The 27,332-nt window shown below is 36.3% G+C and overlaps 2 protein-coding genes across 7 annotated transcripts in view; one reads left to right on the top strand and one right to left on the bottom strand.

The window, feature by feature from the left end:
* LOC144978351 (tetratricopeptide repeat protein 17-like) overlaps positions 1 to 6,599 on the bottom strand; it is a 75,829-nt gene extending 69,230 nt beyond the window's left edge. For 4 of the 6 annotated variants that reach the window (XM_078924273.1, XM_078924274.1, XM_078924270.1 and 1 more), the window contains exons 1-2: positions 6,358 to 6,599; positions 3,859 to 4,003 (exon numbers count right to left, since the gene is read on the bottom strand). In XM_078924273.1, coding sequence (XP_078780399.1) covers positions 3,859 to 4,003; positions 6,358 to 6,504 — 292 coding nt within the window. In that variant the 5' untranslated portion in view covers positions 6,505 to 6,599. The remainder of the gene's footprint in view (positions 1 to 3,858; positions 4,004 to 6,357) is intronic. The other 2 variants (XM_078924275.1, XM_078924272.1) reach the window with 2 other exon arrangements.
* Positions 6,600 to 11,579: 4,980 nt separating this feature from the next.
* Positions 11,580 to 27,169, top strand: LOC144977806 (uncharacterized). The gene is made up of 10 exons (XM_078923200.1): positions 11,580 to 11,884; positions 17,598 to 17,712; positions 19,079 to 19,203; positions 19,908 to 20,013; positions 21,862 to 21,986; positions 23,373 to 23,484; positions 24,976 to 25,100; positions 25,917 to 26,016; positions 26,350 to 26,465; positions 27,022 to 27,169. Exons 1-10 carry the CDS (start codon positions 11,851 to 11,853, stop codon positions 27,108 to 27,110), a joined length of 1,047 nt encoding a protein of 348 aa, XP_078779326.1. The 5' UTR covers positions 11,580 to 11,850; the 3' UTR covers positions 27,111 to 27,169.
* The last annotated feature ends 163 nt before the right edge of the window (positions 27,170 to 27,332 follow it).

Here is a 27,332-nt window from a genome sequence, read left to right as displayed (position 1 = left end):
ATTTATAACTTCCCACCATCATCATCACCTGATAGCACTATCAAAGCCTTTTGTATACCAATTCTTAAACTCATTTTTAATCCAAAGCAGCAAACTTTCTTAAATCAAAACTCAAAACATTTTCATGTTTGATGAACTGAAATAATATAAAGTTCCAGATATAAATTTGTTCTTAATGTTAGGGCAGATGGATAAATAACATCAGTTTGTCAATACACAGACACAAACATAAATAAATAAATGATTTAATGCAGAGACGCCAACTTTAAATATGGCTCACAGGAATTTCAGACACCACTCGGAGGAATTTCAATTTCAATGCCGAAAGAGGAATTTCTGCACACAAGAAAAGGGAATTGGGATGGTATTTGGCATTGCGTTTACATATTGTATAACTCTAAATAAATAACTGATTAAAACTATATTATGATATAAAACACAATGCCAAATACAATCTTAAAGTTTCCTTATTTCAAATGAAGTAAAGCTCCAAAACCTAAATGATTGTAGTACTGGTGGTAGTGATGATGATGTGGTGTTGGTGGTTGTAGTAGTAGTGGTCGTGATGGTGATGTGGTGGTGGTTGTAGCAATAATGGTAGTAATGGTTGTAGTTGTAGTGGTAGTGATGATGAGGTGGTGATGATAGTTGTGGTAGTATTGGTAGTGATGATGATGAGGTGGGGTGGTGCTTGCAGTAGTAGTGGTAGTGATGATGATGTGGTGGTGGTTGTAGTAGTAGTGGTAGTGATGATGACGTGGTGGTGATGGTGGCTGTAATAGAAATGCTAGTGATGAAGATGTGGTGGTGGTGGTGGTTGTAGTAGTAGTGTTAGTGATGATGATGTGGTGGTGGTGGTTGAAGTAGTAGTGGTAGTGATGATGTGGTGACGGTGGTGGTGGTTGTAGTAGTAGTGGTAGTGATGATGATGTGGTGGTCGTGGTTGTAGTAGTAGTGCTAGTGATAATGTGGTGGTGGTTGTAGTAGTAGTAGTTGTAGTGGTAGTGATGATGTGGTGTTGTAGTAGTAGTGGTAGTGATGATGATGTGGTGGTGGTGGTTGTAGTAGTAATGGTAGTGAAGACATGGTGGTGGTGGTTGTAGTAGTAGTGGCCGTGATGATGATGTTGTGGTGGTGGTTGTAGTAGTAGTGGTAGTGATGATGATGTGGTAGTGGTGACTGCAGTAGTACTAGTTGAAGTGATGATGATGTGGTGATGGTGGTTGCAGTAGTAGTGATGATGATGTAGTGGTGGTGGTGGTTGTTGTAGTAGCGGTGGTAGTGATGATGATTTGGTGGTGGTAGTTGCTGTTGTAGTGGCAGTGATGATGGCTGTTGTAGTGGTGGAAGTCATGGTTGTAGTAGTAGTGGTAGTGATGATGATAATACTAATAAATCTTGATAAACACACACATGCAAGTCGTGGGGAATGAGTTGCTCCATGGTTCATGTATTCCCTCATCAGGGCAAATTGAGCCAATTTTCATGTCATATCTTACAAGTTAGCTGTTAGGTTTCCTTTTTATTGCTAGGACTCAGCCAGGCACTCGTATACATCTGAGTCAAGTAGGGCATTGCATGTAAAGCAGTTTAACAAAGGACACAATGTCGGGCCATATTTTGCTGTCCATCGCTAACCAACATTCGACGACCACACTGGGACATATTATATATTCAGCTGACACAATTGATAATGATTGCACAATGTTGCTTGTTAACAAGCAAATGGCAAGGCATGTCTGCTCAGATTGAAATGTGTAGCACGACTAACCCAAACACACAATGAATTGAATTTGCAGTCTTGCCTAAAGTAATTATGAGGTTATGATATACCTATTTTATATTTTGATATAAAAAAAACGTGCAAAGACTTAAGCTTAGATGACAGTGTAATGCCATATCATATGTTGTAGTGGTGGTAGGGATGATGATGTGGTGGTAGTGGTGGTTGTGGTAGTGGTGGTAGGAATGATGACGGTTGTGATAGTATTGGTGGTTCAGATAACAGGCAGGCCTTCCATAATTTCAAATTTCAGGGACATTTTACAATAAAACCTCAAATTTTAAGAACAATACATTGCGCAATTGTAATGTCTTAAAAGACTATCAAACATCTGATATCAAGAGAATAATATGGTTACAATGGTGCCAGAGGTTATTATAAGCATGTGTAGTTACTAATCTGCTTGCACCAAAAGGGGTATCCTCACTCACTGTTTTAATAATATTATATTACTTGGATAACTCATCAAGATAACATGACCACTGGTGAGAATGACTGACCACAAAAAGGATATTTTTCTGTGAGAGAGAATAGCTAACCAATTTCCGAATTATATGGTGTGTTGATGGCTGATGGTGGGGGTGGTTGTAGTAGTGGTGGTAGGTGTGATGGTGTGGCGTGGTAAAGGTTGTGGTAGTGGTGGTAGGGAAGATGATGTGGTGGCAGTAGTTGTAGCAGTAGTGGTAGGGATGATGAGTTGTCGTAGTAATAGTGTGGTGGTCAGGATGATGAGTTGTAGTAATGGTAGTAGGAAAGATGATGTGGTAGTAGTTGTAGTATTAGTTGTGGTAGGGATGATGATGTGATGGTGGTAATTGTTGTAGTTGTGGTAGGGATGATGATATGCTGGTAGCTGTTACAGTAGTGGTGGTAGGGATGATGATGTGGTAGTATCTGTTGTAGTAGTGGTGGTAGGGATGATGATGTGGCTGTAGTTGTTGTAATCGTGATAGTGGGAATGATGATGTGGTGGTAGTTGTAGTATTGATAGTAGGGATGATAATGTGGTGGTGGTAGTTGTAGTAGTGGTGGTAGGGATAATGATGTGGTAGTAGTTGTTGTAGTGGTGGTAGGGATTAGGTGGTGGTAGAATAAGGGTATTTTTTTTTAAATTTCTGGGACAAAAAGTAAACTTCCTAATTTTTCGGGACAGCTATTATTTTTCTACAAATTTCCGGGACAAAAGGCATGCCTGTGGTAGTGATGATGATGTGGTGGTGGTGGTGTAGTGGCAGTGGTAGTGATAATGTACGGTGTCAGTGGTTGTAGTAGTAGTAGTAATGATGATGATGATGTGGTGGTGGTTGTAGAAGTAGTGGTAGTGATGATGGTGGTTGTAGTAGTAGTGGCAGTGAAGATGATGTGGTGGTTGGAGGGTGGGGTATCCTTGGAACAATTTGACTTCACCGGAATTTACCCGTAACCTGGAACTTTTTTTTTGCTCCAGATCAAATTTTTTTCCGGTGAAACCGGAGTTTGGGCATCACTGATTAATACTACCTAAACGGTTGACAAAGATTATGAAACAAGGACCATTACACATGACTAAAAGTAACAGCATAAACATATCTGATCCATTGGATGTGAAAAGTGGTGTAGACTTATCATTTCATTTCCAAACTATTGAAAAGTAGTTCTGCAGACCTCTACACTAATCTTCCAAATTTGTTGTTAATTTTAAGATTTATATTGTTCCTGTTCTTATTGTGGAAGTACGTGTGTCCAAAGCATTCCTCATTAAGAATTTTGTTTCTTTTTTATCATTAGTTATTCATAATTTATAGAAAATTCAACAAAACAAAGAATATTTCAATATTCTTCTATGTATGGGACTGAACTACATTCATAATCAATATTTCTCTTTTGATTCTTGATCACACTCAATGTGACTTGAAATACAAAATCAAACTATGAAGATTTTCTAATCAGTCTTCTGTCATAAAGCACTCAATATGGAATTAAGCAATACATAATAGAAGCAAATTATCAAATCTTTATCACAATATCCTACTCTCTAACTCACAATTGTTATCTTTGACATACAAACAAAATAAACATATAAATAATCCGAGTACCTGTGTCTCTATCCTCATTTCTGTCAATTTCATCTTTACGACTGAGCAGTTCCTTTTTCAGGTCATTCAGCATAGTAGCTCTGTCCTCTTGCTTTAGAAATGCCACCAAATCATAAGGTCGACGTAAATTGAAGACTGAGTCAGCCTGTTATATGATCATGTAAACCATGGGTAATTTTTACCATTGTTAAATAAGATGAATGTTAAATTTTGATATACGGGTAACTATAAAAATTTTAACTAAGGGTAATTCTATCACCCATTGACTGAAACTGAAATGAATATTTAGAAAATCTGCTGTGGCTTAATGATCAGGCATTAATTTGACCTTGGGAATCGCCATCTGGCTGCCCTCTTGATTCATTTGTGTGCACCTACAAACTTAATTACTGGATGATTTTTATTGTTGATGGCTAAAAAGATTCATCCCAATCTATGTTGTTTCTACAATACAGTACTGTACCTAATAATTAAAATAGATGAATTCTTGTTAACTTTTATTTCCTTGCAAATATTAACAGCTCTCTACTAGCATTTAAAAAAAAATACAAATGGCTAATGTTAAACAAAATATCTTTAAATGCTGTCTCAAACTGCCACAGAATTTGCAAAAGGCTTGGCCTACAAAATCAGGGCATGATGCAAAACTGCCAGGGGAGGAGAGAGGACGATGGAATAGATAGGTTTGGTGGGAAAGACAGTGCTGAGTTTAATATGAATATTTTTAAATCTGTCCCCTCAATTTTGATCAAGACTGAAAATCTGTTTGATTAAACGGACTGAGATTGATCCTAGGTTAAGTGAAAATATCTTCCAGACCCCTCTGTCCACCCAGGAGTGCTTGGCGAACTGGGTCTTTTAGATCTGATGGAAAGTACTTTGCAATTGACTAATGTCCTATCCAAAGTTAGCAAGAATTGGCTATTGTCCATTTCACGCTTTAGAAACTGGGATAATCTGACTCCATGGGACTAATGTTTCTGAAGGACTACTTTGGGTTCTGTAACAGCACACGCTTCATCAAAAAGGGACCAAGATTCTTAGAGTTGCCCATGCAGCAGTGACAGACTCAAGGTCTAATTCGAATCTGATTAAATATACAAGTCAAAAGCTCTAGTATAAAAATATAGAGACTTTGTGGTCTTGTAGTATGACACTTGTTTTTGAAACGATAGGTATGGGTTCGAGTCCTACTTTGAGCAATGCAAAGTTGAGGTCTTGGAAAAGGTTCTTTACTCACATTCTCCCACAGTATTCAGGTGTAAAATGAGCACCTATCTGTTAACAGCCTTGTAACTATCATAACAAAAAATTGTAATATCACCTTACAGGCTTAATGTTCCTTCCTAAGTGTTGCTGTGGCCCTTCGAGAGCAAAACTAGCACAATTAGGGGATATCGCACTATATACATAATTAAATACCTAAGTTATCTTTTTTTAAAGACTTGCTTAAAAGAACAAGCTTTTGGAGGTGTGGGGGGGGGGGGGGGGATGTGGAGAAAGATCAAATTTTTATTATTGCATTTATTTTTTGTTTATTTTTGCTATTTTCAAGTGCACACATTAGCTGCAGAGGACTCAACCGCCTGCCTTCTAATTTACATAAAGAAGAAGAAGAAGAAGAAGAAGAAGAAGAAGAAGAAGAAGAAGAAGAAGAAGAAGAAGAAGAAGAAGAAGAAGAAGAAGAAGAAGCCTTCAATCATTTCATCATCAGCATTTATTGGTACATCACAACACTCAATATTCATGGATCGTATAATAATAAAACTGCCATAAAACCGCACCATCTTGTAATAGTCATTTGCGCATCTTTAAGAATAAGAATGTTTTCTTTCTTTTCTTTATTTTTAAATTGGAGTCAACATTTTCAGCTAGATAGTATCATGACAATCATTTATTTTTTTTAACCCGAAGGGCTATTCATAACTAACTATTCACTGCATTTTAAAAGTAAAAGTGCACATTATTTTTGCAAAACAAGTCCCATTAATAAAAGAATTAAAGGAATAAGTCTTCGTCTCAAGGCGCACGAATCTGGTGTTAATTCATGGCCATAGGGGGCGGGGGGGGGGGATACACATCACAAATGACACAAAACATTTATTTTGCCCGTTGTGTACTTGATGACAGAGAGACCGAAATGTCATCATCATCTATGTCTTCACTTCATTAATCATGTTGACTGATTCTAATTCACTGAATGATATTATGTAATGTAGGGACGGGAAGAAAGTAACATCAGGTTATCTCATTTATTTATTATCAACAGAATCAACAATCTTCAATAATAATAATAATTCCGAATTCTAAAAGTAAGGGAAAAGCTTCTTGTCAGATTCAAGGCTAGAAAAAGATTGAGAAAAAAGTGGACGATAACGAAAAAATGGGAACTCTGGTATCGGCATTGTAGCGATTGGATAACATATTACGTTGGATCTTTAGAAATCAATCGATAACCAATCACCGTCTTCCACGCCCATTTTCAGAACCATTCCATACCTGAGACTGAACTTTCCCATCCTCAGTCACAATCCAATGAGTTGATCCACTCGTAATTGTGCAACGTTGTAAAACAATGCATATCAACGCTATAATAACATAACCAGATGTCATTATGTTGTGTTTATGCATGTAAAAAAACAACATGAAAAAATATTAATTAACATGACTATGATTCCATTGACACCTGACTGATGTTACTGGAGAAGCTAAGTGACGGAAACCGGAAGTAGAATTGGTATGCAAAACAAAGGGAGAAATTATTATTCTGTGTTTGTAGAATATCGGAATATCGTCCAAGATGATAAATGAAGATTTGTCTTATGAAAGCCTCACAAACAAGACACGGGAAATGATTGATATTTCGGGGTTTTTTTCTTATCATTCATCAAAATGCAAATAATTTAAGATCATAACGAGGGACAGAATAAAGATAATCTAATCTTATAATGAAAGAAAAAGTCATGTTTCGACTGTCATAACGTTAATAAATTGGAACTTTATTATTATTATTATTATTATTATTATTATTATTATTATTATTATTATTATTATTATTATTATTATTATTATTATTATTATTAGTTATTATTATTATTATTATTATTATTATTATTATTATTAGCCTTATTATTATTATATTATTATTATTATTATTATTATTATTATTATTATTATTATTATTATTATTATTATTTTTATTATTATTATTAGCTTATTATTATTATTATTATTATTATTATTATTATTATTATTATTATTATTATTATCATTGTCTTATTATTATTATTATTATTATTATTATTATTATTATTATTATTATTATTATTATTATTTATTATTATTATTATTATTATTATTATTACTATTATTATTATTACTATTATTATTATTATTATTATTATTATTATTATTATTATTATTATTATTATTATTATTATCATCATCATCATTATCATTATCATTATCATCATCAGCATGATCATCAGTGTCATCATCATAATCAACGACCAATTGAAAGGAATTATAACAAACGAAGGAATGATGTCATTGATAAGTGTGCAATGAGAGAAGGGTGGTAATGTCTGACTTGGCAAGGGCAAAGTCCAATTGCTGAATTATCTATCTTTGTCCACGTTTATCCAGTAGATTTTTTTTACCAATCAAAGCATGGAGTTTGCGACATACCTTCCCACTACGTGCTCGGACAAACATAGTTGATTGTTTATAAACACAATAACTTGAATAATATTGGCCTCACTCTGATCATTGTTAATTGTTTTTGTAACGCCAAATGGGTCACTTGTCATCACAGGATTTTCTCGGTCATATTATAAACGTTTAAATTTACGCATCGTCTTTTTTGTTGGTTCTATTGGTCAGGCGGGAGAACAGTGGGTATTTTATCTAGACACATGCCATCGAGACTAAAATCTGTGTTGTTCGCTTTGTTCACCAATCACTACCACTGTTTCCACTATGACGACTGTCCGAGAGGCGTGGTTATCTGAGTGTAATAGCAGGAGTAAGGGGGAGGGGGGGGGAGGGGGGGGGGGGTGGTGGTAACATGTAATGGTTTTGTTTGAAGAACCTAGTTGCTTAAAGAGGAGAGTGGGAGGAGGTTGGGGAGGGGGGGGGGGGTGATGAAACAATAAATTTGCTTTTCATTGGATAAGTATAATGTATATTTTTAATCCGTAAGAGAAAATAAATCAACTTTAAAACAGTCATCACTGATTAAAACTTTATTAATATTATTCTTCGCCCTTTTGTATTTGACATAGATTCAGATTTTAGAGATGTTCAACGAGCGTCTTTCTATTTTATTTTATTTTGTTTGGGGGGGGGGGGGGGGGGGGGGGTTATAAAATTTTTATATCGAATACCCACTTAAATAATTATTTGGGACGTAGAGGAGAAAAAAAGATGGGTGGGGGGGGGGGGGGGCGCATTCGGGATAATTAAACGCACTTAGACTCATTACAGGACATAGAAGAACCTGTGCCAACATGGGGGGTGTACTAAGTACATCAGAGGCCTGCCGTAACGGTCAAAGGGGTCCTGAGACAACAGGCCGTATCATACTCCACTGCCCAGTTACAACACAGCCCTCTCTGAAGGTTATGAGACAATTCTGAGAGCAGGGGATGAATTCAAACAAAAAGAATGTCTACACTTATTCCAGCTGGAGGTGTTGCTATACAATACTACAAATTCACCGAATAAGGCATCACGTCGGATTGATTTAAAAACGCATATTTTTTTTATTTATTTTTTTATAGATAAGACTTAATTCATCATAATCGGACATTCTCTATCTACATAGAATTATAATGATATCAGTTATTGGTTATCTTGGTCTAAGTGGTCACTTGGACTCTGTCCACCTGATACATAAACGTACAGCTACAATCTAAGTTAAGGCACATGGATCTCGTGAAATGGAAACCCCTGGTCAAGCCTGTGGGCGACTTTGTCGATCGTTATCACAACAGAATTCACTGTATGTAACATCGTATTGTAAAACATCAAAATGTTCACTCATCCCAGACCCTTCGTATTTTATATACCGTAAAGAAGAAAAAATTAAAAGTATTATTATTATTATTATTATTATTATTATTATTATTATTATTATTATTATTATTATTATTATTATTATTATTATTATTATTATTATTATTATTATTATTATTATTATTATTATTATTATTATTATCATTATTATCAAAGCTTGTCATGACAAATTATATTCTAAGCTCTGAATTATTATTGCGCCATCATTCCAAAATATAAACTATGTTTACTGAGGTGCTTTATATTAGACTACATTCCCATAGCTTGTTTGGGTAAAAAGGCGCGTTGAATTCTATGACTTATCAATAAGTGGATCACTGATAAGCCAAGCATGTGTCAAGGCAATGAATAAGAAACGCAATTTATTTCGTACCATAATAATGATGGTTCATTTTGGTGAGTGCATTGTGACTTACAAATCTTTTCTAGATTACGTTAGGATGAAATAGGCATATTTATGTGCTGCGCGCCTAAGATAAGTATGATGATGATGACGACGACGACGACGACGACGATGATGATGATGATGATGATGATGATGATGATGATCGGCGAAGTCCCGGGTTTGGGAGCTTTTGCCAAGATGAGAGTAATTTAAATAGATCGATATTTGAAGGACGAGTTTTCTGGTCAAATTTTTAAATGTTTTTCCAGAGTACGGCAGAAATATACGAACATTATAACAACGTATTTAGTGGCCTCGATGTAGATGGGTCCCTAATAATCCATTATCGTATACCTTATTGATATCAGTTTAGATACGTCACAATAGTATCGATAGTAGTCAGTGGTCAATCCTAAAGGCTCGTATCATGGAAGGGGCGTTTCCCACCGAAGATAACTCTGATAGTGACCACGTTGTTGAATTATCATCGTCATCATTATCTTTATCATCATCTAATTGAAACAACGAATTAATTCAATCAAATTTATGATGTATAGATAATGTTGTAATGATCGAGACGTTAGGAAATTTAATTTGCATGACAGAATAGGGTAACTAACACATTGAGGGGGAAAAGCAGACCAACGTAGTACAACGAAAATTTCGTAGAAATACTAATTTTTGGCTCCAGCTACAGAACAACATTTGCTTCTTTGACTCAATAAATCATATTGAAAAGGAAAGTTTAGTTCCTTAGAACCTATATTCAGAACTTTGGGGCATTTTTGAATCATACTGAGGACAAAGTATTTATTTCTAAAGCTATTTAAAGTGAATTTTTTCTTGTTTTCCCCAAGGAAACTGCGAATTTTTGAAATTTTGAGTAAGCAGTTCTGGAAAAGAGACGACGTCTTGTTTATAACACATATCACATCAAAGCAGTATTGATTTACCAGATGCTGGAAAAGTGGCTTGAAAATTAAAGTGATCGTTCACATGCGTTTTTAGTCAACGTTTTACTCGACTCTTTAATCAACCAAGCTTATATTTTTAAAAAGTATCCCTTCAGAGCCATTAGGCCCATGGAGCCGGAGTTCATCCCGGTTTCTATAGCGTGAAAAGGACAACAGCAATTGTTTGCTACCCTTTGAAAAGGACGCTAGTTTATCCCAAAGTACTTTCCTACAAATCTAACAGACTCAGCTACTCGATCATTGCTGGTTGGACTCCCCGGGTGTGTGTGTGTGTGGGGGGGGGGGGGGGGGTGGATGGAGGGGGGGGGGGTCAGAGAAAATATCGACTTCACCCGGGATCGATCCTGTTCCTTATGCTTGTGATGTGAGTGCTATACCAACTGAGTTAGCTTGTGTACATGTGGATGCCCACCAGAGCAGACGATGGAGCACATCCTTAATAGAGAATGCCAGGATGGGCCCAGCTGCACTGACAATGACCTAAGAGTCTGCTCCACAGATGTTGTGGAGTGGGTTCGGTGTTGGATGATGAACTATAGTCTATACCGCCTTGAAGAAAAGAATAAAAAGTAAAAAATTGAAACAAATTCCGTAAAACTCCTAAATTTGACCAGTCTCCTTAGAGCGGGAAGTAATTTGGAATCATTAACCAGATAACTGCCGTACTCTGGAAGGCTACGTACGTATTCAAACAAAATTGGCCAGAAAACGCGTCCTTCAAATAATATTATATCAATTGATTTAAATGACGCCCATCTTGGCAAAACCACGAGATCCCCGGTTTGAGAGTTTTTTGCTGGTGAAGATCATTTTAATCGATCAATAGTTGAAGGACTACATTTTTAGCCAACAGTTTAAATACGTATCTTTGCAGATTTTCTGGCTCCTCGGCTGTAAAAAAATAAAATATTAAAAAAAAATATAGCTCCTCAGCTTCAAAAACCTAAAAGAATATAATATCCCCATTACTTTATAAACTTAAAGGATAAATCTCCTCAGCTTTTAAAACCTGAAAGAATATAGCCCCACTGCTTAAAAACCTTAAAAGATATAGTTCCTCAGCTTCAAAAACCTTTTTTCAAACGATAATTTTGATATTAAATTCAATTTTGGTTATTGTGTCAGTCCAACTTATTTCCATATTAAGCCAATGGAATATATTTTGACATCGTCGAAAGAAATATAATCTCATTTAGCGCGTTTTGTCTGAAAAATCGACCAGTTCAATAATCAATTAATTGCTGATCGGCAATAGTCTTGACCGATGACCAATAACAGTCCTTGTTGCTTTAGTAGTTTGGGGATGGACCAGTAGAGAGGTAGAGATAGGATAATTTCAACTTTTAGAACTTATTCTGTGTTATCACCTCATTGACTTGAACAACATCGTTACAGTTATTTCGCATATTTTGTTTTAAATCTTTGATTTCTAAACAAAACAGAACATAAGAATCGGAATTCAGAGGCTAGTCAAGTTTTTATAATATAGACTTTGTCCGTGTTCAAGGATTTAAACGTTTAAGAAATATACAACAGATTCGTCTAAAAACTGTCGACATGAAAGTCTTTTTGTTTCTCATTGGACTCGTGGGTAGGTACCTTTTTTGTAACTCGTCGTCTTAATCAGGCATTATGTGCAGCTATGTGGTCTTGTGATCGGAAGGTCCTGGATGCGAGCCCTGCTCTGAGTGGCGCATAGCTGAATCATTGGAAACAGTTCTTTATTCACATTCTCTTACAGTACTCAGGTGTAAAATGAGTACCTGGTCGTTAAATGCGTAGTCTGTGTCGGGAAAAAAAATTGTAATGTCGCCTAATAGGCGTCATGTCTTGTCCTACATGCTATTTGTTGCTGTTTGACAGGGACCATTTTTAAAGCGCTTTGAGCAAGTTTAGTGGATATAGCGCTCTATATAAGAGTTCATGTTATTTTTTTTCTTTCTTTTTTTTTTTTTTTTTTTTTTTTTTTTTTTTTGTCGGCATGGCAACATTTTGGAAATTGATTCAAAAGTCGGAATGAAGAGAATTACGAAATTTAAATTTTTAACTTAAATAAAAAAGACACTATTCATTCATTTATTTTACATAATAAAACAAATAAATTTAACTTAAATGTCATAATCATTCTTACCACCAGGTTCATAAAACAAATCGAGATGTAGAAAACAAATAGAGATTTATTATATATGCTAATTGATAATGGCGTCAAATAAGCGTTTAAGGCAACAATTATTGTCTGTTCTAATTCAAATAATGTTGATTTTCTAGTGTTTCTCTTCCTTTTATAAATAGTAGTCCTTCAAAGACATTAGGCCCAAGGAGTCGGAGTTTATCCCCGTTTCTATAGCGTGAACCGGACAAAAACAAATGCTTGATACCTTTGAAAAAGACGCTAGTCTATCACAAAGTACTTTACACCAGATCTAACAGACCCAGCTCCCAATCACTGCTGTCTTGACTTCACCCGGAATCGATCTCGGCCCCTTTGCGTGTGAAGCGAATGCTCTACCAGCTGAGCTATAGGGACCCCATCTTTATTAAGTTCAAAACTATGGATAACACGAAAGTTCATAGAGAGCATTTAAATGGCCTCCTAAAGCTTAATGCTCTTCACAGTGGTTGATCAATTCCCCAAGTGGGTCATATAGACGATAGGATATTTCCCTTTCATTCACTACGCATCGTCTTTTTGATGCCGTTTTTTTTTTAAAAATCAGCACCCTTACAACATCCGCCACAACCATGCACTCATTTACACATGGGTCATATGATGCCACAGATATGTATTTTTTTTTTTTAGAAATGCATTCCGCATTTATGCTGTGCCTGTGGATGTTTATTTATTCTTTTTGTTTTTGCTTTTATTCTTTGCTTTGTTGTTTGTTTGTTTTAAATTTTTAATTTTTTAAATTTTTTATTTTGGGTGGGGGGGGGGGTGTTGTTTAAAAAAATTTTTTTTTTTTTTTGTTACATAGTTTTCCTGTTTGTTGTTGTATTTATTTTGATTATTGTTCCTTCTTCTTCTTTTTTGTTTGTCTTTTTAAATATATTAATTATTCTTTGAGTTTCCAATTGTAGGTCTATATACCCCCCCCCCCGCCAAAAAAACAAACAAACAAAGAAACAAAACAAACCAAAAAACAAACAAACCCCAAAGGCAAAACGGGAAAATAAAAGTGATAATATTAAGCCTCTATGGTAGATTTTCTTTTCAAATTGAAGAAAGGGTTGTAAAAGTAACGGTAGTTTTGACTTTTAGTTGCTGTTTTTTGTTTTTTGTTATTGCTATTGTTGTTGTTGTTGTTGTTGTTGCTGCTGCTGTATCGTTGTTGTTGATGTTGGCATATGTTTTGTTGATATGGTGGTGGCGGGGGGGGGGGGGGGGGGGCTAGGGGTGGCAATGGAGGGTAGGAGGTGTAGTGAGAGACTTAGAGCTGGAATGTCTCTACCTAAAAAAAAAGTGGGGGGGGGGGGGGGGGGGGGGGGGCATATTAGTATGTCTGTCCCGCTTTGTTGTTATTTTCTATCTCGTTATTTGTCCCTTCCATTTGGGTTTCATGTTCTCGTTCTAGGATTAGATAATTTAAATTGCCCGGACCCTCTCTAGTGTCTTTTGCTGAAAGGTAAACAATCATACAAAAGTGTAAAGTATGTCAAAATGCTTTAGCTATATCCAATAGTTGACAATGTATCCTCTTAGCACACTGCAAATCTTTATTTAAAGTTAAACGTGTGCCTTTTTTCATAGCGCAATATCCACTCAATGTGCCCAAAGCGCTTTACACGGGATCTCAACCTCGAGCAACGTCTAACATGTCGAGAGAGCATGATTCCTCTTGGGCGCTATTATAATTTCCATAACTACAATTAAGATCAGATGACAACTCTAAGATATTACAATATCTGTCACTATCAGTCACACATGTTTTAAGTATGTAAAGTTTCGTATGCAAGGCCGAGATTGGAACATTGCAATCATTGCGACCTATCTGGTCACTCAGCTCGTTTAACATTGTTTGGTTGTGTCTAAGGATGAGTCAGCGAGCCGCTAATAAAACCGACGCAATACAAAGTAAACGTTCATGTAAATGTTTCAGGAAGTGAAAGAAAGTATTTTGTAACTTTTTTTTGGATCTGATTTCTCTCCCTTTTTTGTACTTATTATTATTATTATTATTATTATTATTATTATTATTATTATTATTATTATTATTATTATTATTATTATTATTATTATTATTATTATTATTATTATTATTATATGTGACCTATCGTCTCATAAATAACATAGATATATGAAATACATAATATATTATTTCGAGGTAAAAAAAATTGTGCTGAACACTGAAAAATTAAGCTTAATTCATATAAATTAAGTTAAAATAAATACCGTTGGTGAGAATAATGCGTTATATCTCGTAAACTTAAAAAAATAATTAACATTTCTTAATTTTGGTCATTTATTTTGACTTTATAACCAATCTTCTTTTTCCAGCTCATTTCAACACAATACCAGATTGACAAGACGGGTAACACACTAGGTGTTCAAATCAAGAGATCTGATATCCTAAGAAACTATTTTTGGGTTTGTCTTAACATTGTTGTCATGGACAATATTGTGCGTTAGTTTGAGATAATTTCCATGACAAAATGAGCTCACAAAAATGGGTTTTTTAGACCTGCAAATAGGTACCAGTCGATCATGTTTAAAGCAAAAAAAAAAAAAAAAGAAAAAAAAAGCCAGTTTTCATTGAAATGAGAAAATGGATTAAATAAGTTAAAAGTTGGTTAAACTCTCTCCTAAGCAACCAAAGGAAAATCGTCATTTTCGTTACGACGATTTTCCCCCATTCTGAATTCCTTTGCAATCCCAAAATTTGAAGTATTTTTCAAATTATATTTTACAAGAACTTGATGCAGTGTTGTACATCTTGTTTTGCTGAACAAAATTATGCATAGCATACATTTAGTTCTTTTGAATTAGAGATAATAATAATAATAATAATAATAATAATAATAATAATAATAATAATAATAATAATAATAATAATAATAATAATAATAATAATAATAATAATAATTGTTGAGCGCTCGACCATATCACGAGGAAGTGCTTGTAACGCTTTACAGGGGCGTATATTATTATGTCATCCATCTTCCGACCAGGAAAGGTGTCGGTTGATCTAAATTCTCAAAAATGAATCGATTTTAAAGTGTGAAATCGAAAAACTTGGTTCATCTAATTAGACGTTTTGTTGAAAAGTATGAATTACTTTAAAAAAATTCTAATTATTGCTTTGGCTTTAAATTATATTTTCGGCACCTATCTGATCCTGACATAATACCGACTTGAGGCGATGAATACACATTATAATTTTGTGTTTTTCCCGAAATCAAAATTCAATTATAGATAGTATGAAGTTGACGTCACTCAGGTCTTTCATATTGCTTTTTGCCAACCGCGTTTATGTGTCTTTTTGCCATTCGCGTTTATGTGTAATTCTCACTAAACTGTATTAACCAGACTATTAATGTTCAAGGTTACATATAGTTTTTTTGTGTTGGTCCATTATACTCCCGGATGGCAATGTTGTGAGATTCTAAGCAAAGCGCATACTATCTATAGTGTTGTTTATTTAGACAAATTTAGATAGAGAGTCGAAATCTACAGATGACCTATCGCGTCAATATTGTGTTATGTCGGGATAAACTAGATTTTAAAAAACGAGATAAATCCAAAATAGCCATTATGGGTTTTTAAAAAAAAATCTATAGATGACATTGATCCTTTGAAGAAGCTATTTATTAAAACTTTAATTTCATAAGTTAAGCTTAAAATTGGATTCCGAGGATTAGGTACTTCCGATGTAATACTGTTTCGAGACGATTGGTCACAAATGAGTGACTAAAATGAAGATTGCATGGTCCTATAGACATAACCTGCCGGCCCGTTTACGTTGTGTAGTAGCAAAACATCAATTATTGGGTCAGATTTGAATGTGTCGTCAAACCTTTCTTTATTTCTTACCTAGCCATTTAACAGCGAGGCTGAATGCATTTCAAACCATTATTATTTCTCGCATTATTTCTCCGGTTATGACAATGGAACTAATTGAATGATCAACGACAACAAAATCATAAGGGTTTCATTGAAGCCGAGTCGCATCAACGCTACTGATATCTATTGGTCTTGAGATATGATGACAAATGAAAATAATATCCAACTTCGTTAAAACGTGATTTTTCTTAGTGCTCAGTATGGATTATAAGGGCTCAGCACTGATTTCCATTTGAATTGAACTCTTGCCATCTTCTCGGCACCCCGTGCCCCAGTCACATCAGGATTCTTCTTCTTCTTCTTCTTCTTCTTCTTCTTCTTCTTCTTCTTCTTCTTCTTCTTCTTCTTAGTCTTCCTTATGTTGAAAACATAATGTTTGAGACTGAACTACATTTGATTTTAAAGGAAAATAGCGATAAAAATAGAAGAAATTGGTTAAGGATTTGTTAACGTATGATAATGAGCTTCGATGGTTAAGGATGTTATTGGATACCAAGACGAAAATGAGATGTATATTTGATCCTGATGTGGAAATTGTCATTCGATATATCCATGTCCTCTCTTCTGTCTGGAGACAAGTTTAATCGTTACTGGGAAGTCAACTGCAATAGGCTTCAACAACCGGGACTTCGCATCCCTCGTAATGACGCATATTAACTTAGTAACTGGTTCTAAACTATCGGAACCAAGGCGGACGCCCATGTGAAATACTTCTCCGACGAGCATAAAAGTGTATCCAGAGGAGAAAAACATTATAAATCTGATCATGTTTTGACTTTTATACATTCTGATCTCATGACACGTGAAAACGTTCTAGCCAGCATGAAGAATAAAAAGTACTGATTTTCTTTAGAACCAAGCTGCTGGTTGCTGGGTGACATCAGATTATTGAATCCAATTCGTTTGTGGTAGATCTTATGGAGCGTACATAATTTGTCTCGTTTTTGCCGAAGATTATCAAAGCCACTGGTTTTAACCAATGATGAGGCACTTATTTGGAAACCGTTGTAAATGTGCCTGAATACTCTCCTCCATCATTTTAAATGTGTTAGTATCTTTCTGGAGATATGGGTCCCAAATAGTTATTTAAACAATCTCTTAGATTTAGATTAACGGCGAATAAACGCAATTGTTTTATTTTCTTTTGTTCTATTTTGGTAATTGTTCTGCTTCATAACATGATCTATGCGACATCCATTTCTTTATATTTTAAGTAATAATATTTATTTAAAATCCATTCATTCAGCTGTGTGCCGTGGACAGGGCGTTGCCAACTCTTGTGTGACAGACACCACCAAATGTGAGACAATCTATAAAACCAGCCTTCCTAATGATCAAGGCAGTCAAGCCGTATTCTGTCAGTAAGTAGAAGGGCAAAAACCGAAACGTGATCAGTTATGATATGTGATCTACTACCTAAAATGATATTATCTCGGGTTGATATAAATCTTTAAAATTCGAAGTTCGAGTCCAAAATAGAGGCTTTGATTATGATTGTGTGCGCTATTGCAGAAAATGACTTGGGTTCAGATAAAGGAGAAGTTTTGGCTATAATATTCTGGCTCTCGATACTGAGCGATAAGCCGTTCAGTCCAATGCTGCTTGATCGAGTTAATTAAATTTGCATCCAGTCGCTCACTTCCTTCTTGAAACGCACCGCTACTTGTCTTTTGGCGCTAGCTGTATTATTATGGCAGTCGCCATTGAGAAATTATATTTCCTGTCATCATTATGTCAGTGTGGTTTGGGTCCGGGATAACCAACGCCATTCGGACACAAATGTGGGTCGCTGTAGTATGTGTTTGTAAGCTACAGTGTGAAGTAGATTTAAGATTTATATTATAACCGTTACTTGTTAGAAAACTCTGAATTGTATAAGACGGCCACTTTTTATAGTCCCATCGGTGGTCGCCTTTTGCAAGTTCGATTGTACGGTCTCACGCATTGACAGTCCAGTGCAGGACCAAGGAATGACCTGACACTAGCTACACATGTAAGCCCCCTCGCAACTATATTATGGCAGCTACCTTGAAGCGGACGAAACAGGAAGCAATCCTTAGTATTGAATGAAAATAAACCTTCGTGAATTTATAACCGGACACTTCCCTATTTCTTTTTTAGTCAGTGCATTGTACGAGTTTTCGAAAGCAAATGGTGGGCACTCTTTCGGATGTCGAACGGACAGAACACGGATATTTGTGGATTTGTCCTTTTTTCAATATTTTTGTTGAGAAGTTTTCCTCTTAAAAAAAGATTTACGTCCTGAAGACCAATCTTTTATATTGATCTTAATGGAGCAACATCGTCCATACTTGGGTAATATCTAAATTATATTTGAGTAGATACTACGAGACACTGAATGGCAGGTTCCTGCAGAATTGGGGTGGGGGGAAAAGCAAGCAACCCCATCGGGAGCCAGAGTTCATTCCTGTTTCCATGATGTTAAAGCGGACCACGACAATCGCTCGCAACTGACTGTATCTGACCGGGTTGAAAGTACTTACCGGCTGGATCTGACAGGCTAAGTCACCGAATCTCTGCTGGGTAGTTGGGGAGTCAGACATATCTCGACTGCGCTTGATACTGTTCACTTTTCCTATGATTCGAGTGTTTTAACTTTTGAGGTTTCCGCCCCCCCCCCCCTCCTTCCACCCCGCCGCCAGCCAGTAGAATGAGGTTGAGCGTAGATATTAGCCTGGGTAATTTTTAGATTTATTTTCTTTTTAGACTCACCAATGTACTAACAGCCTGTGTTGAGGCACAGGCAGCAAGAACAGATTGTGCCGGCAACGCCGCCGAGGTGCAAAGACTAAGGAAGAAAGCACAGGAACAGCTTAATCTCCACAAATGTGGTATGCTCTCTCTCTCTCTCTCTCTCTCTCTCTCTCTCTCTCTCTCTCTCTGTCTGTCCATCTCTCTCTCTCTCTCACACACACACACAAACACACACACACACACACACACACCCACCCATACTCACAATCAACTATTATTTTAATCTTCGTTCTTCCACTGCTAATGGTGTTTTTAGCCTATGTGAATGTATAAGGTGCCAAATAAAGTGGGAATCAATTTGTGTTCTGTCTGTTTCTCTGAGGTGAAAAACTATTAATGACTGACTGTCAGCAGTTTAACTTTCATTGGAACAAATTTTGGCTAGATCGAACACACTCGTGTTGATAGGTAAGCATACAAAATGTCACAAAATTGAGGGACTCCTTACTCTATGAAAAAACTTCTACGTCAGTGTTATAATATTGTTCTACTTGGCTACTATATTTGGTGTGTTAAGGATCAATCAAAGGCAACAAAATACCAAAGAGGGTTTTTAAAAAAACAAATTTACAAAACTAAGGAATCACTCAGTTTTAAGACAATCAGCACATGAATTAATTGGCACAACTATGATTTTTGGTCAATCTCCAAATTTTAATGGATTCTGCTGTTTAAAATTTATACTTTATATAAAGGCGCCTATTGAGTGTGGTATGGTTTGATGGACGATATTTCAATACCTCTTTGGGTATATCAAAGTATGCATTGCTCTGTTTTTCAGTTGGAATTGTAGAGGCCACCAAATGTCAGACAGATCTTGACGCTTGCACACGAGCCTTTGATTCGTCAATCGCACAAGTCGGAGATGACAGATCTGGGCAATGCGCGTAAGAATAAAATCCTCCTCCTCCTCCTCCTCATCCTCTTCCTCATCATCATCATCATAATCATCATCATCATCATCATCATCATCATCATCATCATCATCATCATCACCACCAACACCACCACCATCACCATCGTCACCATCATCATCATCATCATCATCATCATCATCATCATCATCATCATCATCATCATCATTATCATCATCATCATAATCATCATCAACATCATCATCATCATCATCTCATCATCAATATCTCAATTGGTTCGGGACAAATCGGGATATTAGTAGACAGGTGATTATTGTGCATGAATATAGATCTTAACAACAAGATATGAAGTGAGTAGAAAAGTGCCAGAAGACAATAGAGAATAAAAAATTTTTTCGCGGCGGTGGTGGGGTTTGAACCTGCGACCTTATTGGTACGACAACTCCGCCTGGCAGGTGAGAGCGTGGCTCTACCGTGTGAGCTATCCACGAACACAAAAATATTCGTTTCAAACCCAAAGTCATTTCTAGATCCCTCTCTCACCCACTTCTTGAGATCGCCGATTCGTTCACCACCATCGCGAAGTAATTTTGACCAGCAGTTAAGCTTAATAGCCAATATTCTCATCACAAACATATAACATAGAAACGATTGAGACATTGAGTATGCTCCGGTGTATGGGGTGAATTTTTAATTCAGAAAAGTGAGTGGAGCAGGCACTAATGTTGGTAACAACAAGATATGAAGTGAGTAGAAAAGTGCCAGAAGACAATAGAGAATAAAAAATTTTTTCGCGGCGGTGGTGGGGTTTGAACCTGCGACCTTATTGGTACGACAACTCCGCCTGGCAGGTGAGAGCGTGGCTCTACCGTGTGAGCTATCCACGAACACAAAAATATTCGTTTCAAACCCAAAGTCATTTCTAGATCCCTCTCTCACCCACTTCTTGAGATCGCCGATTCGTTCACCACCATCGCGAAGTAATTTTGACCAGCAGTTAAGCTTAATAGCCAATATTCTCATCACAAACATATAACATAGAAACGATTGAGACATTGAGTATGCTCCGGTGTATGGGGTGAATTTTTAATTCAGAAAAGTGAGTGGAGCAGGCACTAATGTCTTATGAGATTGCTCTTGACCATGGGTTTCCCCAGGGTCCAGTACTTGGGTCGGTTCTTTTTCTTTTGTACATCGGCCCTTTATCTAAAATTATCAAAAGTTTCAAACTGATCTGCTATCAATACGCTGACGATATGCAGTTACACTACGTCTCTAATTTGCATAAAGTGTATAATATACATACAATAAAGTTGTTTAATAAATCACCATCTTCACGACATCTTGATTTATTTTTTTTCTATTGAGACTAACATTTCATGATATTGTTAAACTTATCTTTGTCTTGGTTGAAGAGAATCTTGAGCCAATGAATGGTAAATTTGGTCCGTGGGAGATTACATGAAGTATTCTGAAATACATCAAACACGAAGATGCTTTTAATAGGTTCAACAGTCATGACGTCACTTCCCTCGTAATGACGAATAGTAACTTAGTAACTGGTTCTAAACTATCGGAACCAAGGCGGACGCCCATGTGAAATACTTCTCCGGCGAGCATAAAAGTGTATCCAGAGGAGAAAAACATTATAACTCTGATCATGTTTTGACTTTTATACATTCTGATCACATTGACATGACATGTGAAAAAGTTCTAGCCAGCATGAAGAATAAAAAGTACCGATTTTCTTTGTTTAGAACCAAGCTGCTCGTTGCCAGGCGGACGTGACATCAGACTATTGAAACCTATTAAGAAAAGATTGCATAATATATGTTTTGACGTAATTACAATGTTCCACAGTGCTGGTGCCACCTACATCAAATGCTTGGCAGCTCGAGACTCTGACCCAGCATGCAAGGATAAGCTCACCTCCATTGACACTCTGAGAAAAAAGACGCAGGAGGATATATCGAGCGCTGGTTGCGGTACGTCATTATGACTTGAGTTTCAGACTTATATATAGTGCAATATCCACGTAATGTGCTCAAAGCGCTTTTTAAGGGGTCCAAACTAACAGCAATATTTAACATTTGGGACCAGACATCACTCATGTAAAGCGCCATTATAGTTTCTTTTCGACAGAGAAAACGCTATTACCGGCCAGTAACTCCTTTTACACATAAAGAAGATTAGAGAATGTGGGAAAAGAGCCGTTTCAGGGGACTCAACTTTTGTCCGCCCAGAGCGGGACTTGAACCAGGAACAGAAGGCTCCGATGGCGAGTTTTTATACCTCTAGACCATAAGCCGCACTAACGATGGCTGCGGAATGCAATTAACCAATTAACTGCCGTAACCTAGAAAGACAAGTATTTTAAAATTTGGCCAGAAAACTTGTACTTCAAATATCGATCGATTTAAATCGCGAGGTCCCAGATTTGATAGTTTTTGCAAAGATGAGGATCATTTAAATCAATCGATATTTGAAGAACGAGGAGTTTTCTGTCCAAATTTTAAAATACTTGTCTTTCCAGAGTGCGGCAGTTAACTGGTTAAACCGAGTACGCGGCACTTCGATTTTACTCTTGTCAGCCATTATTCAACATCATACGAGAAATCAGTAAAAGCAATGCGACGCGGGGTTGATTTAACTCTTCTTTTGCATATTGTTCATTTTGTTTTCTTTCACGTTAACAATTACTTATTGCCATTATGTTGTTGTCATTGCTTTAGTAGCATTACCTCGATGAAGTCGTCTCCGGCAATAGAAAAAATAATCCAGAAACTATCTATCTCTCTAAGTCTTAATCATTATCATTGACATAGTAGTAGGTCAACATTCTGTGAGGGAATAAAGGCCGTTTCAGGCATCCATCCATTTTAATTATAATACTACTGTATTGTGGACATTAATATCATCAAGACAAATCTTTTGAGCCATCAACAATCAAAATCGGTCCGGTGATAAAGTCTGTAGGTGCGTGCAAATGAATCTGGCAACAGGGCGGGCCAGATGACGATTACTAACATCAAATGAGCGACCATTCTACAATAGCAGATTTTCTAAATAATCCTTCGAGTTAGCGGGTGATAGAATACCCTAGATTTTAAAAGGTTTGCATGTTACCCATATATCAATCGGTAAAAAATAGTTTAAATTTTGAAAGATGTGTCAGTAATTTCTATGCTCGTTGGCAAAAATTTAACATGAGCAAAACGGAGTGGTTTTGATCCCAACCCTATTTTTTAAAAAAAGATTAGATTGTTATAATTGATTTGTATTTCAAATGAACCCTCGCAACGAATATTTTTTTTAATTATACAAAAGATATAAATATTTTTTTTTATTGTTGTTGTTGTTGTATCCATCAGGTACAAATGTAGATACTCCTAAACTAGAATGTAACGCTGACGTCAAAACCTGTGAAACTAGATTCAAGACTGACGTCACAAACTCCGGAACCAATGTACAAATGGCCTGCAAGTGAGTATTTTAAGGGAGGGGGGGGGGGGGGGTGGTGTAACAGAATTATTTCGTTTTTCGTATTTCATGTCGCCCATGTTTTTTTTTTTTTTCAAATTCCACAATCTTGGCGTTTTGTAAAAATTAGGTTTGGCATTTTGAAATGTTGGGATTCATTTTAGGCAGAGGATTTACGGCTTTGCAATTTGCAGTTATATTATGTTGCTATGGCACTCAATTTCTCGCCTGTGAGATCCTGGTTTTAGTTCCATTGAGTTGAGGTCTTGGGAAAGGCCTTTAACTTTCATTCTCTCAACGTACTCAGGTGTAGTAAAATGAGTACCTGGCCGACAACAATGTTGTCTCTGTCGAATAGAAATTGTAAATGCCTTACAGGCGTGTTGTCTCATCCCTAAATGTTAAATGTCGCTGTTGACTTGGGACTTCTTGGTATAGCTCATCGAGCACATTTATTAGATATTGCTCTTTTCAAAAATAAATCTGACTAAATAGCTCAGTCATGAACCAAAATTTGTTGAATATGCTTCGAGCTGTGCTTCACTTGCGTTGTTTCTTCACTTTGTGTGGCTATGTGGTCTAGTGGTATGACACTCGCTTTCGGATCGGAAGGTCCTGGTTTCGAGCCTCACGCTCGGCGCATAGTTGAGTCCTTGAAAAAGGCTCTTTACTCACATCCTCTCACCGTACTCAGGTGTAAAATGAGTACATGGCCGTTAACAGCGTTGTCTTTGTCCGAAAAAAAATGTAATATCGCCTAACAGGTGTCATGTCCCGTCCTACATGTTAAATGTTACTGTTGACCAGGGATCCCTTGTAAAGCGCTTTGAGCACATTTAGTAGATATTGCGCTATATAAAGCTCAATTTTTTTAAAGCACTTCATACACGACGTCTCAGTCGACTCAAGTTTTACTGAGTATGCTATGATTATGGGGGGGGGGGGGGGCAAAGTAGTGGTTAAGGCATTGTACTATGATCCAGAAGGTCCCGGGTTCGAGCCCCGCTACAAGCACTTTCGTTTTTATCCTTGAGCAAGATTATTAACCCCCAATTTGCTCACTTGGACAACATGGGTGATTCCTGTTGACATCAGACATCTTGTTTGATGAATTATTTATAAAATATTCCTTCGTGGAATGCCTAGGCGACGATATCTTATGATGTCGTGGCGGAAGGGCATAATTCTTTAATTTTAAAAAAAATTTGATTATAGTACAGTGATGGATTTCGTTAGAGTGCTGGTACATTGAGAATGCCTGACAGATGAAAACTTTTGTTTGTTCGTTACCCCCCCCCCCCCCCCCCCCCTCCTTTTTTAAATGACCGGTTTGGGGAAGCCATGAAGCATGTTGACTTTATAAGACCGTGGGAATGAGACTATAATTTATATTTCTTTTTATCTTTTTTTTTCCTCTCCTTCTTGGGTATCGATAATGGTTTGACAATTTTCTTGATTCATTATCTTCATGGGAAACTCATGTCATTTTCACAGTGCTGGAGCTACGCTTGAAGCCTGCCTGAAGGGCCGCGAAAGTTTACCTGATTGTAAGGGATCTCAGTCCATCATTGATCAATTGAGGTCTACGTACAAGGAACAGATCGATCAAGATGGATGTGGTAATTATAAACATTTATTATATAATATTATATCATTGAATTTTCAAAAACTATTATCGTTATCAAGATGATGATAAAAATGATGATGATAATAATAATAATAATATAATAATAATAATAATAATAATAATAATAATAATAATAATAATAATAATCATAATAATAATAATAACGATAATAATAATAATAATAATAATAATAATAATAATAATAATAATAATAATAATAATAATAATAATAATAATAATAATAATAATAATAATAATAATATGATGATGATGATGATGATGATGATGATGATGATCATCATCATCATCATCATCATCATCATCATCACCATATCAACTGCCCCTTCAATCACCGCCATCGCTACAACACCCTCAACTACAACCACTAACACTACCACCACCACCTCCACTGTATCACCCTATCACAACTCTATCAACATCGGTAGCAATATCAAGTTTGTGAAAAGAATATAAATTTTTACTCGGTTATGTGGTCAAGTGGTCTTCGGATCGGAAGGTCCTGGGTTTGAGTCCCGAGCAATGCAAATTGAGTCATTGGAAAAGGCTCTTTTCTCACATTCTCTCACCGTACTCAAGTGTACAATGAGTACCTGGCCGTTAACAGCGTTGACTTTATCCGAAATTTGTTTTTGGTAATATTGCCTAACAGGCGTCATGTCTCGTCCTACATGTTTAGTGTTGCTGTTGGCTAGGGACTCCTTGTAATGCGCCTTGAGCAAGTTCAGTGGATATTGCTCTATATAAAATCTCAAATTTGTTTTACTCACCATTTGAATTCATGCCCTAGGTTCTGCTCACGCTATGCAATGTGTTCAAGGAGTGCAGGATTGTACCTCACAATACAACAACGCCCAAACACAAATGACCACTGCAGCTCTCCAGTGCCGGTTTGTATAAAATGATCATTATCATCATCGTCGTCGTCATGTTTATCATCATCATTATCATCATCATCATCATCATCATCATCATCATCATCATCATCATCATCATCATCATCATCATCATCATCATCATCATCATCATCATCATCATCATCATTATCATTGTCGTCGTCGTTGTCATCGTCATCATCATCATCATCATCATCATCATCATCATCATCATCATCATCATCATCATTATCATCATCAGCATCATCATCAGCGTCATCATTTTCATCACCTAAAGCTATATGCTTAAATCACGATTTAATCGAACATTTGCTATCTTCTACCTAGTGGTGCCAATGCCTACATCGACTGTCTCAACACTCTGTCATGCTCGGCTGCTTACCAAGGACAGCTACAGAAAGGTGTTGCTATGGTTACCACCCACGTGACTGCTGGCAACTGCAGTAAGTACAATACGCTTCAACAGTCTTAACGTCACTTCCTTCGTAACGACGCATGGTAACTTAGTAGCTGGCTCTAAACTATCGGAACAATGGCGGACGCCCTCATGAAATATTTCTCCGACGAGCATAAAAGCGTATCCAGAGGAAAAAAAACCCATTAAAAATCTGATCATGTTTGAATTTTACACATTCTGATCACAAGACATATGAAAAGTTCTAGCCAGCATGAAGAATAAAAAGTACCGATTTTCTTTGTTTAGAACCACGATGGCCGCCGTTGTTGGGCGACGTGACATCAGACTACTGAATCCAATTAATCAATTACTTTTAAAAAAGATTAGCCTTTTCATTGATTGATAATTTGAGTTTTAGATTTTCAGGTTACAAATTGTAAGTAATCTTATAATGGATCACCATCCGAGGTGTGGATCCTAAGTCTAACTTCCAAACGGAAATGTCGGCTAAATTAATCTAAATCTATTAGTAAAGCTTAATTTTATACCGATACAACAGTCATTTCAGCTCACCTTATATTCATTATTATTCTCTTCTACAGAGCTTAAAGCATTGAAAGGCAGCGCTTTGAGAGTGAAACCAGCCATCCCTGCTTTGTTCTTGTTGGTTCTTGTTTTGCTGATTGCCTAAAGAGCATTAAGAAAGAAAGACAAACAAACAAGGAAAATAAATACATATAACATAATGTACTTACTTGTGTCCATGATATGATTTTTCATGTAAATGAAACAATATTTGAATAAACTATATACGTTTTTAGAATGGTAATTAGCATTTGACAGGTAAAGAATAATTTTCAACAACAACAACAACAACAACAACAACAACAACAACAACAACAACAACAACAAC

Source organism: Berghia stephanieae, chromosome 8, assembly GCF_034508935.2.
Source record: "Berghia stephanieae isolate SIO BIC M18660-M18661 chromosome 8, UCSD_Bste_1.3, whole genome shotgun sequence".
Classification (NCBI taxonomy): domain Eukaryota; kingdom Metazoa; phylum Mollusca; class Gastropoda; order Nudibranchia; family Aeolidiidae; genus Berghia; species Berghia stephanieae.
This window is presented reverse-complemented; position numbering and strand designations above follow the sequence as displayed.

Excerpts from the sequence above, each read along its gene's own strand:
- LOC144977806 (XM_078923200.1), top strand. The coding sequence starts at position 11,851 with ATGAAAGTCTTTTTGTTTCTCATTGGACTCGTGG. Across the intron at positions 21,987-23,372 it reads TATATCGAGCGCTGGTTGCG|GTACAAATGTAGATACTCCT; the intron begins GTACGTCATTAT and ends TGTATCCATCAG. Across the intron at positions 26,017-26,349 it reads ACTGCAGCTCTCCAGTGCCG|TGGTGCCAATGCCTACATCG; the intron begins GTTTGTATAAAA and ends TCTTCTACCTAG.